The sequence below is a fragment of the Olea europaea genome, unplaced genomic scaffold (genome assembly GCF_002742605.1).
Source record: "Olea europaea var. sylvestris unplaced genomic scaffold, O_europaea_v1 scaffold126, whole genome shotgun sequence".
NCBI classification, from domain to species: Eukaryota; Viridiplantae; Streptophyta; class Magnoliopsida; order Lamiales; family Oleaceae; genus Olea; species Olea europaea.
In genome coordinates this window covers 424760-448543 of record NW_019230046.1, presented here as the reverse complement: position 1 = coordinate 448543, position 23784 = coordinate 424760, and the positions used below count along the sequence as shown (strand labels likewise).

The 23784-nt window shown below is 31.5% G+C and overlaps 3 protein-coding genes and 1 non-coding gene across 4 annotated transcripts; 3 read left to right on the top strand and 1 right to left on the bottom strand.

The window, feature by feature from the left end:
• Positions 1–3215: 3215 nt before the first annotated feature.
• On the top strand, positions 3216–6950 carry LOC111374570 (E3 ubiquitin-protein ligase At3g02290-like). Its single transcript, XM_022997254.1, has 5 exons — positions 3216–3365; positions 3834–4191; positions 4659–5085; positions 5533–5642; positions 6656–6950. The coding sequence occupies exons 2-5, from the start codon at positions 4075–4077 to the stop codon at positions 6677–6679; spliced, it is 678 nt and encodes a 225-aa protein (XP_022853022.1). The 5' UTR covers positions 3216–3365; positions 3834–4074; the 3' UTR covers positions 6680–6950.
• Positions 6951–8482: 1532 nt separating this feature from the next.
• LOC111374569 lies at positions 8483–9892 on the bottom strand. The gene is made up of 2 exons (XM_022997253.1): positions 9734–9892; positions 8483–8908 (listed from the first exon to the last, which is right to left on the bottom strand). Exons 1-2 carry the CDS (start codon positions 9847–9849, stop codon positions 8644–8646), a joined length of 381 nt encoding a protein of 126 aa, XP_022853021.1. The 5' UTR covers positions 9850–9892; the 3' UTR covers positions 8483–8643.
• A 97-nt stretch (positions 9893–9989) lies between these two features.
• Positions 9990–10063, top strand: TRNAI-AAU. Its single transcript has one exon. It is a non-coding gene; the product is annotated as a tRNA-Ile (tRNA).
• An 8359-nt stretch (positions 10064–18422) lies between these two features.
• On the top strand, positions 18423–19858 carry LOC111374546 (scarecrow-like protein 3). The gene has a single exon (XM_022997225.1). It carries the CDS (start codon positions 18472–18474, stop codon positions 19735–19737), a length of 1266 nt encoding a protein of 421 aa, XP_022852993.1. The 5' UTR covers positions 18423–18471; the 3' UTR covers positions 19738–19858.
• The last annotated feature ends 3926 nt before the right edge of the window (positions 19859–23784 follow it).

Genomic DNA, 23784 nt, shown 5'->3' with positions numbered 1-23784 from the left:
GTTATAGAGCCAAACTACAAGTAATGTTTGGTTGCATAACTAATGCATTAATAGTCTGTTGAGAACGGAACCTTTTCAGGTAATGATATATTCGAATCGTGTTCTATTAAGCATATTGATTTAGCAAATGGAGTTAAAGATGTGCTTACATCACTGCTTACATGTTGATCCTTTGCTGTTGCTAAAGATGCATGCACAATGAAGATGACATTGTACTTGTATTTTTCTCCTTTATTCCGCTTCACAACTTTTATGTTGAAAAACATATCATCATTTGTTGATTGATTCAAGAAAGTTTGGTTTGTCATACTAAAGAGGAATGTTAGATGTAACAATATAAATGGACATACTAAAGTATAATAATTTAAACACATGTTCGATGTGGATACCAATTATAACATGGCAAAATATAATATTGGCATGATGCGTAATAAAATTCTCTAAACAAAAATTGGAAGTACTTTGTTCTCAATTAAATTAATTAGAGACGTTTAACAAATAATAGTGTTAAACTATTTATCGACATCTCAACTAATACTTATTAAAATATTGAGATCTATAATCACTAGCATTAACAAGACAAGTCCTGATTATATAATCTGAAAATTAAGTTCATAATTTAAAATTTGAGTAGTAATTTTACAAATTTCAGATTTCGAACACCATGTAATCATCTAGTATATGTATCCAATTTATTAGATACAAATCATATTTAGATGATCAACGTAAATGATGATGGGCTCTATATAACATTCTAATTAATTTTTAGAAATAAAGGGAATTCAATCTCTATTTTAGCTAGTGATGTTTAATGATCAATTGCTGATAAAAAGAACGAATGAGATATAGGTATTTATTGGATTGAAGAATATTCCGATTTTTCATTGAATATCTATTTTTAATTTTTAATTTCACATTAATATTAATCCAGTGATAATCTAATTGATCAGGTCAAACAATAAAGTAATATTGAACTTCTAGTTTAATATAAGATATAATTCAATAATTTAATTTTGAAGAATAAAATTAAAATTTATATAATCATAAATCATTCAAATTCTCATGGCATTAGTTACATGTTTTCCTTCATGGATAAACATGAATTTAAAATGATATATTCTTAAAAAAATTGCTATTTCAAGAGTACATTATCGTTAGTTATTGCTTATTTAAAAGCAATATGTTAATATTTTTCTGAAATTCTGAAAATTATAATTCGTGCTCTTCAAGAGCAAGAAATTAATATTTTTGTTTGAATTTAATAATATAGAATATTAGTTTCCTTTAAAATTATAATCCAGTATTGAATTGTTTAATTTGTATTTCTTCAGTAACACAATGAGATATATATTATTCGGGTATTTGATATTTCGAGAGCACGATATATTTTATTATTACTTTTTCAAAAGCAATAAATCAATGTTAGTATTGAAAATAATATTACGCTTTTTATGAACTGTAAACATATTATTATTTAGAATAATAAATTATGTAAGAATTTACTCTTTAAGAGTAAAAACATAATTTATGTTAAATTATATTTAAATATATTATTCAGGAGTCAGTAAAATTTAACTAGAACATTAATATATAAATATGTATGCATGAATAGACTCATAAAGAAATTGAGTAATTTAATTTGTACTTTTACATAGAAATAGATCAATATTGAAATCATAATATCATACTCTTCTAGAGCAATTAATATTCTTTTGCAATATTAATAATGGTGTGTTATTTTAGGAGCAACAACGAATTATTATTTAAAAACACGAACTCTTCAAAAGTATGTTTTCTAGTAGAATGTAAATATTTGCAGAGTTGTGCTTCTTCAGAAGCAATTGTACTCTTTTAGAATATTAATAGTGTTGTGTTATTTTAGGAGCACTAACAAATTATTTGTAATAGAAATATATCAGAGTACTAAATTTATAAACTGTAATATATATTTTAAAAAATATAAACGTGATAATCAATTGAACGATAAACAAGAAACAAACAATTAAATACATCACGTACAATTTTTGATGAAAACAATAATCAGCATTGTTTTTATTATTGAGCAAGAATTATAAAATCAATTACCCGTTGCATGAGTATCAATTTTTGATTTGCCTATTGCATTAAACCCAGCTAGAAGGTTCCACGACGTTATATTTCAACATTCGATGCTGCAAAATACTCTTTTATTTCTGGGAAATCCATTTGTAAATTGGATAACCTATAAGCAAAAGTCTAGCCACAAAAACGAGATTCGGAGAAAATAATTCATTTTGCAGGGCAAGTTTCATGTAATGAGCTCATCATGCTGATAATATATTATAAAATTAAAGGAGAAAAAGAAAATAAGGGAAAAAATAGAGAGTCAAAACCCAAGTATATATTATTAAGAACCAATGTCTTATATTTATAGGGTTCAAAATAAGAGTTACAATTGGAATAAAATAGATTTTCTAAATTAGAAAAAACTTATCTATTTATTATGATAATATTATATAATTATCAATAATTATATCATTATTTTACAATATTTTAAAATTTTGAAGGACGTCAAACAGGGGCAAATTTAGAAATAAGGGTGTGTTCGATAGCACACTCTTTTCCATGAAAAATGGAAAATCAATACCATTTTCTAAATTTTATATTGTTTGATAGGTGAAATCTTCCATGGAAAATGAATTCCATCTTTCTTGATTACATCAGCATTTTCTTGAATTCCAATTCTCACCAAAATGGTAAGAATTGAAATCCCGATTATTGTAACATTTTTTTAATTTTTTTTTGAGCAATGGAAATAAGTTTTAAGAATTATTGTAAAAAAAAATATTTCCTTTTAACCAACAATTTTCATGTAAAACAAAATCAAATGAACACAAAAACATAAATGATTTTCTTGATTTTTTTGGTAATGAAAACAAATTTCATATCAATATCAGTAAATTTTATCCCTTTAATTGACAATTTTCATATAAAACAAATTCAAACGAACATAAAAAAATAATTTTATTTCAACATTTTCTATATAAAAAATTATACCAATCAAACACAATAATTTATAATTCTCAAAAAAATAATTTTTAGACAGTTGAATTTTTTGAATTTCGTTTTCAATTCAATTCCATATTTACAATCAAATGGAACCTAAATATTCTCTATTTCACCCACCAGCAGGCAGCAACTAAAAGCGTGTGGCTTTAATTAATAATTACCATTGTCAGCAAAAAGAAATTCAAAAAAATTCGTTGCCTTCTCATATTCCTATTTATATTGGGTAAAAAGATACAAATAAATAGATACAAAACATCTGACCGCGGATTTCTCGGCTCCTGTTTCTCGAGAATCATCTATCTTTTCATAAAATATAGGTACTTTCTTTTTTATTTAAAATTTTCATTTTTTTTTCTCTTTTATATACTTTAATTCTTGTTTAATCGTGTAATCTGTAATGGGATTTTCTCTGTTCGATGAACGAATTTAAATTTTGGTGATTGTTTGGAGACAAATAATCTTGATGTATTTTTTATGCGCACAAGCGAATTATTCATTGCTTGATTTTAAAGAAATTGGAATTTTTCATGAATTGGGTATTTAGTTTTTGATTCTGCGATCATATTCTGTTGTGTTTTTTTAGTTGATAATTGATTTTGCTGCTTGATTATTGGGAGAAAGTTTCATTCTTTACTGTTAAAAGTTCTAGAATGAAATACCCACGCACCATACAAACATGTACATTCTTTTGGTTTTGATTTCATATTGATAGCAATTTCTATTTATTTCATCCAGGAATTAAATTTTGGGATTTCCAATTATGTATTATTCTTTCTGTTTTGCAGATGAATATATAACTTTAAGTTCTACTTCCTAAGAAATTTTTATCTGTTAAAGCGAGAGGGTGCTGGTTCGGGAAGCTATTTGAACTTCTGCGAGCTTGGGATCCTCTCTCATTATTGTTCGACTATCTCGGTTCAGTACGTTATTATTTTCAAAGTCTCTGGGATTGAGTTCGAGAATCGTGGAGATCACTGGGGAGAAAAAGGAATTTTGAGGGGTTAAAGTTGATTCAAGCTGGTAATTATGGGTTCTTTTTGTTGCTGTTTGAGGAATGAATATGACGAGTTTGGTAATCCGAACATCTCAATTTATAGGAACTGTATGTGCCTTCAATGCTTCCTGCAGAACTTCTTGCGTATGGTATGCTTCAATATATTTTTTGTCTATTAATATTAGGTTAAATTTAGCATTAAGATTCAATTTTTATTCAGCATTAAGACTTTTATGCATCCTTGTGCACTATAAGATCTATATGTTATGTGTTTTTTTAGGCATATATTGTGCATTCATGCATTTTTTATTAGGTTGCCCAAGTTCCCATATTAGATAAAGGAATATGAGGGCTGGCCATTTTTGAGTTGCGCAACAAAATAGAGGTGTGGGATCTCTCATTGTAAAACTTCAATGAAAAATCTATAGTGGTCAGTGGATGCAAGTCTCACATTGAGGGTGAATCACTATAAATCCGTTTGTTCTTTTTTGTTTCTGATTTCTTTCTCATTTATTTAGGGATTAAGATTAATCGATAACATTATTGACCCTTTCACGAATGATGATAAATGGACTACGGTAATTTGACTATAGAATATTATTGTTGTGTCCTGCAGTATACATCACTGTTTCATAGAGGGGTAGAACAAGTCATTCCTTCATCCACTCAAGGGACGGCAACTTTAAGTTCTGCGTCCCTTGATAACTCGCTAGCTGATATGTATCGCTCTCCTCCAAGACCTCTGCCATATGATGCAGATCCAAGGTATTTCCGCTTGCAGCGTGATGGACTGGTCTCTAGAAGGGAGAAAGGCTCAACTCATTCACATGAGGAAACCGAACCTCTTCGAAGGAGTGAAGTAGATGAAGATTCTGAATCCTTTACTAATACGAAGAAATGGAACAAATTTGAATGTGAAGAAGGATCAGAAGAATATGATCCTAAATCACCAGTAAAGCTTTCAACGGCTAAAACAACAACAGGATATGCTCATATTTACACTTCTTCTGAAGATGAAGATGTCTGCCCGACATGTCTTGAAGGTAATGATATGTAATTAGTTTTACTTATAGTTTCTTTTAGCAACCATCATGACAGTCTCTCATACTTTTATGTATAAAATATTGGAAGCTGCAGTATTACTCGAGTAATTATCAGATCAAGATTACTTTTGAGTATTGAATATGACAATATCTTAAGGTGGTTCTCATTTCCTGTCTGATATACTTTATTATACAGTTCTTTATTATATTTTTTAGGTAATCTGTAAATATACCAAGGTAACTTGTTTCTTGTATATTCATATTCATCTCTTCTATGATCTGGTGGTGAATTTTTAACAATCTAGAATTCCTCTCCAGTGCCAGCAATCTTCCTTTTCCTATTGGCTTCAATTCATAATTGCTGCTTCAAAGTGTAATTTACGGAATAGAGTATCTTGGATTCTTCTGAATTTTAGTATTTTTTTTTTTTGGCCTTTTTTCCTGCAGAATATACTACTGAAAACCCCAAGATTATTACAAAATGTTCTCACCATTTCCATCTTGGTTGTATATATGAATGGATGGAAAGAAGTGATAATTGTCCAGTTTGCGGCAAGGTATGTCTGATCCTTCCTTTATAATGCTTATGTCTCATTATTTCTTTTGAACTTATAGCTTGTTTTGATAATAGTACTTGACAAGACTCTACATTTGTATGAACGAGATTTTAACTTCTCAGTACCATGTCTTGTTCTGTCCAATACTATGTGACAAACACGCACTTACTGAGTTAGAAGAATGTCTTGTGAAGTACGACTTTCTCTCCGATAAGTGCTGCCCAGTTAATTTTCCTGCTGCCCCTGTCCATCCCCTATTCTTGAATTTCCATGGTCTGTTCCCATTGCTTGTGTTGTGGGAAACCAAACTTATCGTTAACCGCAAAGTCACATTTAGATCAACTTGAAGATAATTAGTAGCATAATATTAGACATAGAATTCGATCAATCTAACTAGAGCAAGCCCTCTGGAAATTATGCTAGTTGAGATGGAAAATTCCATTAGTAATTTTTTATATACAATAGATTGAATTGTCTATCATTTATTATAGACAAATGAAAACTGTTGTTAATATTCTTGTTCATCCACTTGAAGAATTCAAAATAATATTTTGGTTGAATTTGAAAATTCGCTTAAGTTAGCGGTTTATAGTGAGTGGACTCTTATTATCTGCATACCCGGAAGGGGTTGCTCTGCTTAAAAAATTAACATTTCATCCCAAGTCAGGTGTTGCCTTATCGACAAAAAACTCGGAATCTTCTCTTATGTTCTGTTGATCGAACTCCCAGAAATTTCCTCGGCAGAAGAGGAAACACTGTTGACAGATATTCCTTGCTCTGACAATCACTTATTACGGCTGCATTTAATTTGCCTTTTTTCCACGAAAAATCCTCCATGGCAAGAGTTTTTTTTTTCCTTTTTAGATATGGTTTATAGAAGGGTTTACGAATTCTTCGAAGCTATCTTTTCTTTCTTTGTTAACTCGAGAAACGATGATAAAACATAAACCTTATTATTAATTTTAATGAAAACATATGCATTATTATTAATTGTGTTTTTCTTGGCTTTCTAGGTGATGGCATTTGACGAGACTTGATCTATACTGAAAATTCTACTCACAGAGAAACCAACCACAAACAGAAAGGGAAAGAGACATCAGAATCTGAAAGTGTAAAGCCATTGTGAATACCGCATTCTTAAAAGTGTTGACTTCTTATGACAACATTATTAGATATAACCTTTGAGTTTCGACTCAGTTCATTGCGATTTTCTTCCAAATGCTTTGCCATTTCGTGTTGTTCTTTGCTCAAGCTACAAGTTTTTAGCTGTAGTTCTCTTCAACGAGGAGAAATCGACCTTAAATGCATTCACAGGCTTGTCTGAATTTCACGCAAATAATTCCAGCTCTTTTTCAAAAGGTTAAACCCTAACCTTAAGGGTCCCCCACCACCCCTGCCCTGGAGCATTGTGAGGGAGGTAAATCGCAGGTTATGCCTCCAAGGGTACAGGGTGGAAGGCTGCTTGTACACTTGCACTTACCCAAGAGCCAAATTCATATTTCAGGATTTGAACCCTTGACGCAGCAGCCTCAAGCAAAGTTGGATTTCTCCACCCTCCCTTTTTACCACTTGGAAATGTGCCCTGGGGGCGCTCTTTTTCGATCTTATGTACAATGTATTTGTACAGTGTCAAAAGGTTCGTGCACATGGGTAGTTGAAAATTGAAATAATCTGTTTATACAAAGTTTTTTTACGAAGTTAGTTTATAAACTAAGTGTTGGTAAAATTTAAACCATTGATTTGAAAAACTGTTTTTGAAATAATCGGTCCAAATGTTGCTAACATATAGTTTGATTTAAATCAAGTTTGTCAACTACTTGTATGAATAGTAGGATTCTGAAAAATTTGCCCATGGGATGGGCTTGTGCTTCTCCCATACAAAAAAATAAACAAAATAAATAAATAAATCATAGTCGAGCAAAGTTAAGTCTTGAGTCTCTTTCGAGATAGGTTAGCTCGACCCAATTGATAGGAGTTGCGATGGATAGTTTATGCTTCATCTTTCGAGCATGTTTAAGATGTTTAAGCGTAAAAAATTTGAAACAACTTTTTAACAAATATGTCAAGTTTCTCTTTACTAAAGAGTTTGATTCAACAGTATAAACTTTCATACAAAGGCTATTAATAGCCACTTATTTTCTTGGGAAAATGGAAAACAAATTCCAATTTTCACTTTTGGCCTGTTTGATTGGTAAAATTTTTCAAGAAATTTGTTTTCCACCTCGTCAGCATTTTCTAGTTTTTTCTTGAATTCGAATTCTCACCATATTGGTGAGAATCCGTTTTTCGGGTTATTGTAGCTTTTTTTTTTGTTGGCAATGGAAATAAATTCTAAGAATTATTTTAAAAAAATATTTCCCTTTAACAAATAAATTTCATGTAAAACAAAATCAAACGAACACCAAAAGATAAATGATTTTCTTGATTTTTTTTTTGGGTTGACAATTGAAACAAATTTCATCCCCAATACCAATAAATTATATCCCTTTAATCGACCATTTTCATATAAAACAAAGTCAAACGAACACTAAAAAACAATTTCATTTCAACATTTTTCACATGGAAAATTATACTAATCAAATACAATAATTTACAATTCCCAATAAAATAATTTCTAGGCAATTCAATCCCCTAAAATTCGTTTTCAATTCAATTCAATTTCATCTTTATAATCAAACGGATCCTAAGTTCTTAATAGCCCTATTTTAAACATCCACTAGAAGTAACACATTGAAACTAAATTGGACAAAATTGGATATCATATCTTGATTTCTGTATATCAAACATGCTATTAAAGAGCATTTTTAGCATCTCTTTGCTAAACATCCGAAAGGAAGAACTTACAAATAACCAATTAAATCATGATTTGATTAAAAAAGTTGTATATTACATAGCTATAATCCGGTTTTAATCCATCGTAGTCATACAAGTATACAAACCCACAAAAATAATGAGAAAAAGGAAAAGAGAGGGTCGGTTCATTTCCTTATTTTTTCGTTCTTTATAAATCATTCGCTTCAATACCAGTTCTCAACACCAAGTTAGAGCACTCGGGACAAGAAAAGTGTCCTCTACCTTGACATTTGGTGCAAGAAGAAGATCTTGGCGGTTTTGATTTTGATTTTGATTTAACCCCAAATGACGGAGAATCATCAATCACAGGAATCAAACTGAATGGCCCTCCTTCTTTAATCAATCCAGAGCCCCTGCACCCGGTGCATGCTATCCGCTTCAAGTCCCCACATTTCTTGCACATCCCCAAAGAGCTGCTTAATGCATTAGAACGTAGAGATGAGATCTGCTGTCCATTTTTGTTTAAAACAATTTATAGATTAGCTTCACCAGCAGGTGAGTTTTTTAGGGTAAATTCCTACCGCCACCTAGTGTCAATCACAGAACTATACTTCAATTTTATATAATCGAATAACAGCACGTTGATTTGTTTTTAATTGGGCAATTCTACTTTGATTTAATATCAATTGAAGTAACTTTGCCCAATTCCATAGTAGAAATTGACGACGTGATAGTCAATAAATAATGGTGTATCACACATAAACGTTAGTTGACGACAATGATTTTATGACTGTCATGTCATTGATTCTACTGAACAAAAGGAGATATCCGACAGGAAACAAATTAAAGTGCAGTGACTCGATTGAACAAAATTAATGCCCCATTTGAATCCCATTAAATTAAATTTTATTTTTCTCTAGCCTATTTTCGATTACACAATCTAATTTAAAATAATATTACACACAAATCGAAAACATTATATTCTTTTTCAACCAATCATTCTGGAGAAAAAAAAAAACACTTTTTTACCCATTTTATAATTTATAAAATTTATCTATATTTATCTAGCTATCAAAAACTTGACTGAATTATGAAAGCTTGGTGTGAGGAAATCATTTGTTTCCGTAAAGTTCCGAGGTAAGATAGTCTCTTTCATTTTACATATGCCATCTATAAATGGTATCTAAATAAGGCGGGTAAATTGTGACTTTCTGTGGATCTAAAGAAGGGACAAATGATCAATCTGATACTTAATCAATTACTTACCAGAAATCGGGAAAATGAAAAGAAAAAGTTACCTGCGCTGGGAAGAAGAAATGAAGGAGTCAATTTTTGGGGCAGAAATGGTAGCGGAAAGCAGAAGAGCTCCTACCGTATATCCTGCTATTTCATTTGCCGTTATGTGTTCAAACATTTTTCTATCTTCTTCTTCGTCCCCTGCACTCACTTCTAGCCACTTATCCATTTCTGCCCCTCGGATTCTTGTATTATACGTTATCCATGGAACAATAAATTAGATATTATGAAATTACAATTACAGGTATGCAACACGAAGGCCTATTAGCTCAGTTGGTTAGAGCGTCGTGCTAATAACGCGAAGGTCGCAGGTTCGAGACCTGCATGGGCCATTGTACAATTTTTTTGAATTTCCCCCCCTTTCTTTGTCGCCTTCTGGTTAATTTGCTCGGACACGCCCGCGGCCAAATCTTTAGGAAATGAACTTCTATTTATTTTTATTTTTACTTTAAAACATAATTTCAAGGTTAATGAAGAATAAAATGTTAATTTTAAAAAATTTATTTTTTAAAACTAATTTTCAACCACACATTCTCTTATAAAATAATTCTATACGTAAATCCAAAACTTTTCATTACTTTTTAATCATACATTCTTTAACTTAACATTATTTCAAAATGCATTTTGACCAAAAAAAATTGAGGCTCAAACAAGGGTTAAATTTATGCCACATTTATATTTTGATGAATAAGATGGTGTTGAATAGTTATTTTGACTATACCTATAATAAATAATGAAAAAAGAAAAAGAAAGAAATATGTAGACTCATGTTGGTCATCGAGTTCTTGTTTGAGCTCTATATCATTTAAAACTCATTTTTATCGACTCATCTTCAATACACATGCTTTCAATATATGAAATGTGAATATATTTAGCCCATGTTTGATCCCCATTTTTAGAGTAAAATGTATTTTGAAATAGTGATTTTTTGAAGAATGTGTAGTTAAAAGTAAGAATTTTTTTTTTAATTTATATGTAAAATTATTTTATTAGAAAATGTGATTGAAAATGAGTTTTAGAAAAATAAATTAAAAAAAAAAATGAGGCTCAAATGCAGATTTGTATTTTGTAAACTTTTTCTTTAGTAAAGTGAACAGATGTGACCTTATATGTGATTTGTAAGGGATCTTGTCGCATGTGCCCTCTTCTTATGAAGACTTCAACTTCTAAGCCCATGTTTGAGCTTATTATCTAAAAAATTTATTTTCTCTTAAACTTATTTTTTAATTACACATTTTTTCTAGTAAAATAATTTTGTACATAAATTTATAATTTTTCCTTACTTTTTAATCATATATTCTTCAAAAAATCACTATTACATCCCCAAAAATAGGGGTCAAACAAGCTTTAATGAATCATTGATGCAATTCTTCCCGGGGGGGTGGGGGTGGGGGGATTTACATATAAAAAAAAAAAAAAAACCTTTACCATTAAAGTGTAATCTATCATGATTTGCCCATATTTTTATGAATATAATGCATTATATTTTAAATTATCTATATAATTGTACAAGTGATAAATACTATTCCTGACATTTATTAAAAATATCTTAATTTTGCCACATTCTAAATTTATTTTAAGTTTTTAACACAAAAAGCAACTAATTATTTAATTGATGATCAAACAATTAAGTAATGCAATGTGTATACAAAATCAATCTACTCGACTCCCAGAAATATTTTTTCATACGAACCAACACACAAAACAGTAAAAACTAGATTTTTTTTACCCCTAAACTTATAACAAATACTGTCCCCAATTTCTAAAAATATAACAAGCAATATATAAAAATTAAGGACAAAGAAGGAAAATGAGTACTCCCATAGTACAATTCTGTATGTGGGGTGGGCTGAGGTAAAAGTGTTGAATCACTTACGATGTCTTTTTCCTTGTCCAATTATTCAGGTGTCATGTTCCTTCAAAATAAATAAAAATCAATCATTATGTGGAACAATCTATAATAAGTTTAAACAGATCCCAAAGGTAAATATGGGAATGAAGATATCCTATACTACTAAAAGGAATAAAAACTATTAATCCATTATCTAGAAGGAAAAATAAATGAAATGGAAGAGAATTTGAGTTGTTTCCTAAAAAGCGCTTATTTATAGTCATTAGCTTAACTTTGGTAATTAGCATCATAGAATTCTTAAGAAAGCTTTTGATACCCTGCTCAAGTTGCTTCTTTTGACTTTGATCCACATTTCGTTGATTCTCCAAATCTTTACCTCGCCTCTTTCAATATTACATGTCTTGCATATTTCATGCAATTCAAAATTAATTGTGTATACTTCTTCCTCCTCAAATTTAATCACAAATTCAATTGTTGGGTAATCGATGAAGTCCAGAGAATGTATTTTAATTTTATTTTCATTAATTGTCACTTTTTCGCTAGCTTTCTTTGTAATTAATTTGTCATCCTCTTTATGCTCTTATCCAATAATGAATATCTTTTCAAGTTGAATGGTAGTTCCTAGACAAATTCATGGGCAATGATAATTCTTTATTTTCAACATTTTCAAGGGGATTATATCTCTACTTTTTAAATTCATACCAGATTACGAAAACTCCCACCCGTATTCTACTTTCATCCAATATGCCAAGTTTATTATCATATCTTACAATTGCCTCCTCGTTTAACAAGGGAGGACCAATTTCCCAAAGTATGATGTCATCGTCCCTATGTGTAGATACATACTAGCCCTCGGGCATGTAATTTTCATCAGATTTATCAATTACTAATTTTGAAATCTTAAATATTGTTTTAAACACAAAAGCTTGAACATGAAGGGATTGGTGAATGTATACAAATATTGCCTAACATAATACATCCATTAACAAAACTCACAATTTATGTCGTCTGCTAGCATATCCTCTTCATCCATGTCGGGCTTAATTATTACAAATATTTTGTTTTCTTGATATTGTCAGAATCATACATATACTGTTGAATAGTACTTGGAAGAATACGAAGCACAAGAGAGATTAGGGTGTGTAGTCAAAATTACAAAACAAAGACAAAGAAATAAATAAATAATTTGATTCCTAAATAAACTAATAAATCGAAACTAAATACTTTATTTCCCGCTAACTAGGTCAAAAACTTGTTCGCTAAAATTTCGCAAGCTTACAAGATCGTTGACAAGTAATAGATTTAGTGAGTCAAGAGTATTATCCTGTAAGGAATAAATTTCAATTTCAATTTAAATTTATCAATTTTCATGAAATTCGAAAAATGTAACACAAGAGAGTTTTGATTTGTAATTATGCTAAAATTAATGTAAAACTAAGGTTTATATCAAATTATGAATGATCGTATTGAATTTAGAGTCCACCTACGAAAATTCTTAATTTGTAATCTAGTTTTATTCATGCGTTATTAACAATCCATAATGTTAATGTATTTAACTTTCTTTTTTAAGACAATTTAATTTTATTCTAGTCACTACCCAAATCTGTTACTAATTTGAATTCAAATGAATAAATTGCATTAGAATTTAAATTATCTATACGATTGCACATGTGATAAATGCTATTCCTAACATCTATTGTACATATTTTACTAATCTGAATTCAAATGAATAAATTGCATTAGAATTTAGATTATATATGCAATTGCACATGTGATAAATGTTATTCTTAACATCTATTACACATATGTTAATTTTGCTACATTTTAAATTTATTGGAAGTCTCACAATACTACAACAAGTAGCTAATTATCTAATACTACATTTTAAATTCATTTTCATCCAATACAAAGGTGGATCTAGCATATCATGTTTTTATATAAATTATAAAAAAAAATAATGAAAAATATATCACTTGGATCATGAAATAATACAAGAAATCTTGATCTTAATTCTGAGGTTGAATTTTTTAATATCTTGATGTAATTGGCCTTCGATTCTTACTAGGGTTTGATCTCCTCTATCAAAATATGTCAATTGGCATCTTGCTCTTGATAAATTTGATTATTAGAATGTATGGTTAGAGACTAGAGACAGTTCCCTTTAATGGCTGCTCATGTTTTGTATATATAAAAGGTGAAATTTGATCAATAAACACCTGTAAATTGAGTTCCAATCAAATAAGGAAAGTTGCGTTCGTGTTGAGCATGATTATGTCTTTATGTAATTGTCAGTATACTTTGATCCTTGAACTTTGGATTTCATCCATTTTGCCCATTTTTCGCTCATTTCTTCTGGTTCAATCAATTTGCGTCAAGTTTGTCCTAATGAAGAGAATTAACGCATAATTAGGCAATAACTCATCTAAATTAACAATAAATACCATAGTTTGATAGTCCCGATAAGTGTACTTTTAAAAGTACATGATACTTGTTTTATAAGTCGATGTTTGGTAAGTATCTATAAATAGTAGAATTTATAATAAATAGGCCCCGTTTGGTACCCATTTTTTTCAAAATACATTTTTCTCTCTCTTCTTTTCAACCACATATTCTTTATTAAAAATAATATTACACGTAAATTAAAAACTTTTTCTCATTTTTCAACCACACATTTCCCAACAATTTGCTATTCTAAAATGCATTTTTACATGAAGATGAGTCTTAAACACCCTCTAAAAGTGAGTAATTGATAATTGAATAGTACTTGTGAACCTTATTATTAAGTAAAAAAACAATTTGACTTTTCCTTAGAGTAAACAACAGCTGCAACTAAACATATTTCCTAACCTTGTAATATGTGTCACTACAGGAAATATCACATTCAACAACTATATAAATGGTCGTTGAATGTATATTTTTGGTTGTTGATCAAATTCAACGACCAAAATCAGTTGCTCGTTCGTTGGTCGGCAAAGAGGTGTTGACGATTGTATTCAACGACTAAAAATATATTTCGTCGTCAAATGTATTATTTTAGAAAGCAACTGGTCAACTAACTTAATACATCAATGCAAACAATGCCATAAAACAGGGTACTAGACAAGTAGATATGCCCAAAAAGTTTGATCCAAATCGGTTTTCATGTTCTTTAATAGTATTTTGATTCATTGCTATCATGATTTAAGTGGTACTTCACTGGAATTAAGAGGGACCAGTTTTTCCATTATTATTTGTATGTTAACATGGATTCGATCAGCCCAACCCCGCCCGAGTGAAATCCTTCAAAATGCCAGTCTTTCATTAGTATTTGAAGAATAATAATAACACCTGTCTAGGTTAAAGAATGTGATAAATCCAATTAAAATCAAGAAGCAAGCTTGTGATTCAGTCTGTCTCGCTGCAAGGGATGCAAGAAGACCGAGGAACTAATATCCCCATAGATGACCAAAAAATCTCATTATTATCATGTAGCGGGAATTATATATATACATACATATTAAGAATCCCATGTTACATTTCAATCATCTAATCACACTAAAAACAATAAATATTCAAAAACAAATTGAACTGTGGCGCCAAAATCAATTAGGGCTTGTTTGATAGGCTCCATTTTTCATGTAAAATTTTCACCCAAATGGTATGTTTGATGGTTAAACTTTTCCATGGAATTCGTTTTTCACCCAACCCCCATGTGATCACATTTTTAAAGTTTTTAAGGAATTGATTTTCCTTTGGTTTTGGTGGGAATTGAGTTTTTCAGCCCTTTTTTTTTTTTTTTTCCCAATGGAAACAATTCCTATTTCTTTAATTGACAATTTTCATGGAAAATAAATCCAAACAAACACCAAAAAATTCAAAATTTCATCATTTTTTATGTAAAAAATTATACTAATCAAACACATTTAATTGACAATTCCCAGTAAAAGAAGTTACAGGCAATTCAATTCTTTGAAATTCGTTTTCTTTCTATGGGACTTAGAGTCAAAATTTTTATTAATGAAATGGTCACTCAAAACTTCATGCTAACACTGCAAAGTAACAAGTTAAAAGTATCGATTGCTCTGAGCAGTAAATATACATACAATAGAAAAGATCAAGAGAAATGTGAAACCACGGCCCTGAGTTAATGTTAAAAAAATACATCAAGAACTCTCCAAAATTTAACAAACATCAAGGACTCTCCACAAACAGCACTCTCTTGTCCTAAAAGAGAAGGTCTAGCAGTCACTTCTAGGATTCCCCTGTCCTCATCTTAGGACATAGCCCTAGAAATTTGCAAAACCAAAAGCTCAACTAATGGAGGACATTTTTCCAGCGCAACGAAAGAGAAAGAAACAACCAATAAAAGAAACAGATCTAGATGTACCTCCAAAAGCTTCCCTTCCTCTAAAAATTGCTCGTACCTAGATGCATAGAGAATAAAATAAGCTAACCATTGGCTAGTAAATGTCGATACATATTTGTCTATCAATTGAAGAATTGATATTAGGTTTGAGCCAATTATGCAGATGCAATGAAGGGAGGGAATGAATAATTTTGGAGAAAAAATTATGGAGGCAAAGAGGATGACAAATTAAGAGAGGGAATGACAATTTTAGTGAAAAACTTTGGAGGCAAAGAGAAAGTGGTAAAATTACGTGGGTGCTTAGGTGTTTTTACTATTGGAATTTGTTAACGAAAAACAAAAAAAATGTATTTTCGTGGGGATTAAAATTAGAAATACTGAAATAGTAATTAAAAAAAATTTCGCTAATTATTAACCTACAAATATGTCAAATATTTTTGTCGGCAAAAGATATATTTGAATTAAGGAAATATGATAAAGATGGAAGGAAATAAATTAAAAGGGAATAAAGTCACGCATAATTTACGTTTTTCACAAACTTTCAACGACAACACTTTATCAATCGTTGAATGTTGCCTTCAAAGACTATGTCTTATTAGTCGTTGAATGCCGAAAACTATTTTGGCGCCAAGCTAAAGTTGTAATCATGTTATCATAAACCTCCAACGACTAAAACATAATCGGTCGTTGAATGTCACCCGTAACAACAACCAAATAAATAGTCGTTAAATGTCGATTTTTCCTTTAATTTCAACAACTCTATAAAATTAGTTATTGTTTATATTAACGACCAAACATTATGGCCATCGAATATTTACTATATTATTTGTATTTTTAATAATCAATTTTGTTGTCGTTGAATATGAACAAATATTTTGGTGAGAATATTTTATTTAGCGCTTGCTCTGAACAACCAATTTTAATTTGGTCGTTGAAAATATAAATTTACCAACTATTTTTTTGATCGTCATAGGATATTTCCAACTAATTTAAAATTTGATTCTTTGTCATCCAATTCCTACGATGAATTGTATAATTTGATCGTTGGAAATAATTTTTAACGGCCAAATTGATTTGATTGAAATATTAGTTGTTAGATATCATTTTTCTTGTAGTGTATGAAGCGTCCTAGGGTATGATCAATTATCGATACCTCCAATTTATTATTGTTCTTATCAAATTCTTGCTGGTTGGTAAAAGCGTACACATATGCCAAATGGAGAGGAAAGAGATACCAAGAAGAAAACACTTAGATGTGTTTGTTAAATTACTAAGATGACCTCATTTTTGCTGGCATAATTGCCATAAAATAATCTAAATCAATATTTTTTGTCCTAAGCGAGTGAAGTTTATATTAAGAATTTAAGATTATGCCAATCCCTTTGATTTTTATGGACCAAATTTGATTTTTCTCTGTTTTTTCCTAATAGGAATATTAGAAAGAGTTTTATTAAAAAGACAAATAAATATGGCTGGTAATGGCATGTAAGTTAATAGAGACCGGACAAATATCCCAACTAGCTTATAATTATTTTTTATATTTAATATTTATTAAGTTATAAATTAATTAATCGACACGAACAAGTTAGCTTAGCTAAATAAGAAATTTATTTATTTTCTACTTTGAGTAACAAAATAAATTGAATACTCTTGCTAATTTAAATCCTGTTTGTGAGTGATTTTGAGAATTGATTTTTTGACCGTTAGGAGAAAAGTGAGGTCCACCTGTGAGAGAAGAAGTCAAATATGACGGCTGAAATAATGAAATAACGGTCAAAAAATCAATTTTTTTGATGAGAAAATTATTCCCAAACAGGGTCTTAAAGTAGAATGGTTATATATATCTCAGGATTAATCTTTTTGTACAAAATTTCTGTCTAGATAACTTTACGGGTGTTGTTCTAGACCTTGTTTTTCCCTTTTTTTTGCCGCCCAACACCCAATGAAATACTGCCAAATGGAAATCTTTCCTTCTATAAAAATCTCATGTACACAACATTGTCCATATATCCCAACTAGCTTCTTCACAAGTTGTTTTACTAGTTAAGTTTCAAAATAAGTAAATTATGTTATCTTGACAATAATGTATTGAAATGAAGCTATTTATAAGTAAGTTTGACTTACAAGTGATTTCAAATATTTACCGGACAATAAAGTTTGATTGTTGTGATATTTATAATAAAAAGGTGGAGATCCCATAATTGTCCCAGTGAAAAAGCAAAATTACAGTTCTTCTGCATAAAATTTATATTTAAAACAAATTATACGACAAAAATTATTCGGTTCTCCATTTGACTTAATTATTAATCTCAACCCTAATAATTATTAGTGAGTGTGATTAAGAAAAATCAAGAAAGGTTAATTGCATGAAAAATAATTTTAAAAAACACAAGCATTTTGTTGTATATTATTGGACGAGTTTAATGAGTCCAAAAGCTAGCTTCCCATATTCTCACCTGCTCCTCCCATTCTCCCACAATAAGTAGCCAAATAAATTTCCTCTGAACATTCTTAAAATTTTGATTAGCAGAAATTAAGCACTTATGAGTTCTTCATTTCCCTCACAGAATCCAGAAGTGACATTGTCCTTGAGTTTGCAATCAATTCCTACTAATCGTAGTGAGGATGTAAATCCAGAAGAGAGAGGTATAAAATTGATCGAGTTGTTGCTATCTTGTGCTGGCCATACATCCTCAGGCAATCTCCATCACGCTGACGCTTGTCTTCGCCAAATTTTGCAGCATGCCTCGATCAATGGTGATTCCATGCAACGGCTTTCTGCCCGGTTTGTCTCTGCGTTGGCAGCCCGACTTGTTAAGCGTTGGCCCGGCCTATATAAGGCCCTTAATAATACCAAGCCCGCACGGCATGATCTTGATCGGGCTTGGTCCATCTTCACTCAACAGTTCCCTTGCATGGCCTTTGCCTACTCGATTATAAAGCAGGTCTTGATCCAAGTCATGTCTCACGAACGAATAATTCATATAATTGATTTGGGCTCTGGGGATCCAAATTTGTGGGTTCCGTTTATACAAGGCCTTGGGCACGTTCCGGATGGGCCGCCGCCTCATTTGAGAATCACTTTTGTTGGTCAAAATAAGGTAGCCCAAGAGAACATAGGGGCTAGGCTTGTGAAAGAGGCTGAAAGTTTGGACTTGCCCTTTCAATTCAACCCTGTAAATGTTAGTCTTACAGAGCTCACGTTAGACATGCTTAAGGTAAAATCAGGTGAAGCACTAGCATTGATATCGATCTCAAGTCTTCACGCCTTATTGGCTGAGGACGATCGTGTCAATTCACATTTTGGGAGTAGCAAAAATAACGGAGTCAAAGACTCTAAGCAAATGAACGAGTTCTTAGCAATGGTAAAATCAATGTCTCCAAAAGTAGTGTTACTAGTCGAGCAAGAATCTGATCATAATCACTATCGTCTAGTGGATCGATTTGTTGAAGCTTTACATTATTATAGTGCGTGGTTTGATTCAATCAGTGTTGCTTATGGAGAATTCTCGTGCACAGATCGAACAATGTTGGAAGACATGTTTGGGAATGAGATTGAAAATATTGTGGCAGGTGAAGGGCTAGAGAGGGAGAAGAGGCATGAAAGGTATGCAAAATGGATGGTGAGGTTTGGAGGGGCCGGGTTCAAGCCCGTGCGCTTATGGTCTGGAATAATGGATGAGGCCCGGATAGTAGTTGAGGCCCATGGGCTGAAGGGTTACAAGATAGTCAATCAGAAGGCCAGTTTGATGATATGTTGGCATGATAGGCCCATTTACGCAGTGTCAGCGTGGACTTGTTTTAGCTGATTTCCTTTCTTTTTCTTTTTCTTTTTTCCTTTAGAAAAAAAAAAATTAAAATTGTAAAGTGCATCTATTGTTGTTTATTCAGTGTGTATATATAAAATTTTTGTCGACAAGTTTTGAGAAATTATGCTTATTTAGAATTTTTTTCTTAGAAGTAGTATTATGTTATAAAGTTTGATTTTTGTGAAAGAATAGGCTCTTTCTTTAGAAATTCATTTTTTCTCGAACTCATTTTTAATTATACATTCTTTCAATAAAATAATTTACAGGTAAACCCAAAATCGTTTTCTAGTTTTTAATCATACGTTATTCAAAAAATCACTATTTTTTAACACAAAATGGAGCTCAAACATAGTCTCAGTGAAATTATACGTGCCAATGAACAATATTTAGGGTAAATTCAAATATATTCCCATATGTATCCTTTTATTGTCTAAAACGATGGTCTTCATCGGGGTTGGAACACCATACACACAATTTAAAAGGCTGGGGAATTGAATGTAAAAGGAAACTGGGAGAACGACGTTTGCCAAGTGAGCCTATTGAAGAGCCCAGAGGCTGAGTGCAGTGTGCCAATGGGAGGTCTCGAAACGGCCAAGATTGAGTGCACCGAAAACAGTGGAATGCATAGCCTTGTACGTTATGCTAACCCCCTTGGGATCATGACCAAAGAGGCTGCCTCCGGCTGCAAGGAAGTTCTTCACGATTTGGGTCTCGCCCACAAGATTTGGATTTTTGAGATTATTAAAGCTTTTGCCAATTAAGAGGATATCATGAATAAGTGATGGCTTCTCTTGTTTTGTGTCTATCTCATCAAATAATATTGCGAACGAGAAGTAATTTGTTAAACAACAATATGGTGGAGTTAAAATATTTTTCTTCTCCACTATATAGAGGAATAGAAATGATCTAATAAGCGAGCCTAACGTTTATTTTCTTTGACATCATACAAGCTACTTGTCGTTCAATAAAGCTTCCAATGCATACATATAGGAATATGCCCCTATAGCGGGGCTAAAGATAAAGAGAGTATAATTTTCATTTAAAAATTATTGTGGACATTGACCCGAAAATTTGGGGCAAAATTTTCTTTTTGTTGGTTTACTTCTCAAAAATTAATTTAAAAACAAGGAGTGAAGAGACAGTCTTATGCGTCAAAAAATGATTGGGTGATTTGTTTTATTTTTTCAAATTGTTCTATCATGCATCGACACGTGTCTCATCCTGATTTGAGTATGGATGTGTAGTATGATTGATTTAAAAACAATTCTAATTCCCCCCTCTTTATATAGTTAGAGTATGACGGTAATAAAAAACTATGTTTTAAAAATTATTGTGGGCATTGATCTGAAATAATTCAATGGTTTAAAAAGTCAATCAGGAATTTTACAAAATGTAAAGAGGATCGGCTCTTCGATTTCATGAAGGGGCTCCAACCCGCGCCAAAATGTCCAAGATTTAGGGGTGGCATAGGCAGCTAGCCTGCATCATTGAAAGTACTTAGCCAGGGAGAATCGAGACCAGGACAAGAGCAGGGGCCTAAAGTATCGAAAAGACAAGGACTCCAAGAAGAAGCCAAGTCTGAGGCCAAGAACAGCGAGCTCAAGATCAGGAACCAAAGCGGACCGAGAAGAAAGGAGGGGAAGTGTGAATATATAAAAATAAATGTGGCATTTGGAATTTCGGCATAAAGATTTTCGGTTTGCCATGTAATCAATTTGGTTCTTGACTCAGTTAATATTTCAAGTCATATTGAGTGGTATATTTTATTCCTTGTAACTGAAGTCAATTTTGTATGTATAATTTATTATTATTATTATTATTATTATTATTATTATTATTATTATTATTACTATTATTTTTCAGTGGAGATTTTTGTAATGAAAATTGTCAATTTTCTGGCATAAAGTCAAACTATTGTAGACTTATTCATGACCAATTGAACACTCGATGAGTATTTTCAGAACAATGGTAACTATTCAAATAATCCTTAAAAAAGGAATAGACAGCTTGTTCGGACTGAAACAATACGTCTGTTAAGGTCGGTTAACATCTGTTTGTTATTTGGTTAACATACGTTGATCACAAATATTTATAGACAAAAATATTATGTGAAAAATTTTGGCCATATAAAATTTTTTCCAAAAAATATATGTATGACAAGGACCCATTTGCACATGCATCCAAGCAGAACCAAAATCGAACATGAAACCAAGCCCGATGCTGGATTGAGTTGATCCGAGCCGGCAAGACATATAGCAATGGCTAGTACACGGTGTGGAGCTTAGGACCAAACCGAATATGATTTAGGTCTCCCCCTTCATAAGACTAGCAACTCAACAATTTATACTAAGCTCTTGTTTAGCCCCTATTAATTTTAATTATATTATATTTTATTTTTTTCTCTCATATTTTCAACCATATAATCTTTTATAAAATAATATTACGCGTAAATCGAAAAAATTTCCTACTTTTTCAACCACTCATTTTCAAAAAAAACACTATTCCACCAATTTTCATTTCCACAAAATAGGAGCCAAACGGGGCTAAGTTCTTGAACCTTTGGGGTTCAAATTCAATAGCCAAATTTTCACTATATAAACCAAACAAATATTTTCAAGATTTCCTATTTGGGATAGGTTATTCAATCAAATTCTCACTTAATTAAAGTTTCAAATGACCAAATTTGAAATAAAATAAAAGATTTCATTCAATTCTAAATAATTTTTTATTAAAAAATATATCATGTTCATTATTTCATGGAGTAAAGTATGATTTGGTTAGTCCTATTAATTTCGGAGTATAGATCACACTGAATATAACATCACATTTAGGTCTAACACATATTTCAGAGCATTCTTATGCTTCACATTTTATTAAGAGTTGGGCAATGTGTACATTGGGGGTGTCACCCCCTATCTTGTGCCCCTCCAATAGGGGAGTGCTACATGGCACCCCCATGTACAAGGAAAATAATCCTTTTTTAATTGGCACAAATCGTCTTTAATGACATTTTTCTTACAAAAAAATTGTTTGCATGCTTTAGCCTCTTTGTATGCATGATCATGTTATGATTTATATCAATCCTATCATATTGTGATTCAAATCATTTAGCCTCTTTGGGATCATGCTGTCCTACATTTCGAGTTGTGATTTTGATAACCATGCTTATAAACATGTTTGAAATGTGATAATGAACTTTAAAAATATTAAAAATCAAGTTCTGATTCTGTACAATTTCGTGATTATGTTACGATTTTATAGCAATCCTATTAAATTGCGATTTTGTATGCAATTCGAATTATTTAGTCTCTTTGAGACCATGCTATCCTACTATTTGGTTTGTGATTTTGATAACCATACTGCTGACACATAAAAATTTAGTCCAAATCGAACAGTCCAAGGAGTAAAGCCCAATTGAAGGATCCCCAAATCAGATAGCCCAAAGAACGAAGTCCAATCGAACGAATCAAGGTGAAGGCCCAAATAAGGGGCCCAAGAATGCAGTAACGCCATCGCCCAAGTTTGTAAGTCGCCCAGAATCTGAATGAATGGAGTGTCATACGGTTGCCCAGAGCTTTTATTCTACTCTCGCCCAAACCTTCAAGTCGCTCAAGGTATTAACAAACATAACGCATCGTGGTTATCAAGGAATGCAGTTATCAAGGCAGTTGTTAAAGTAGCCTTATCACGTTCCACGACTCAAGGAATTCAATCGAAAGCAGTTGAACAATGAAAGATAATGGCAGCAGTTAAAAGGCAGTTTCATGACAAAATGGCCACTACAAAGAAAGTGGGTAGTTATAGGACGATCAAGCAGTTTTTAGGGTAGTTAATCACAAAGAGATCGTCTATGAGGTATAAAAGGGAGAAAGGACGCAGAAGCAAAGGACCGAATCCAAAACTCTCGAACAGAGAATATGTAATTTTCATTTCCTTAGCTTTTAGACTTAAACATTTTTCTTTCTGTAACTCGTGTGCTTGCGCCCCTTGGAGGCACGTTGTTTTTCATTCCCAATTGTAAAGTTCATCGCCAATAAAAGAACACCC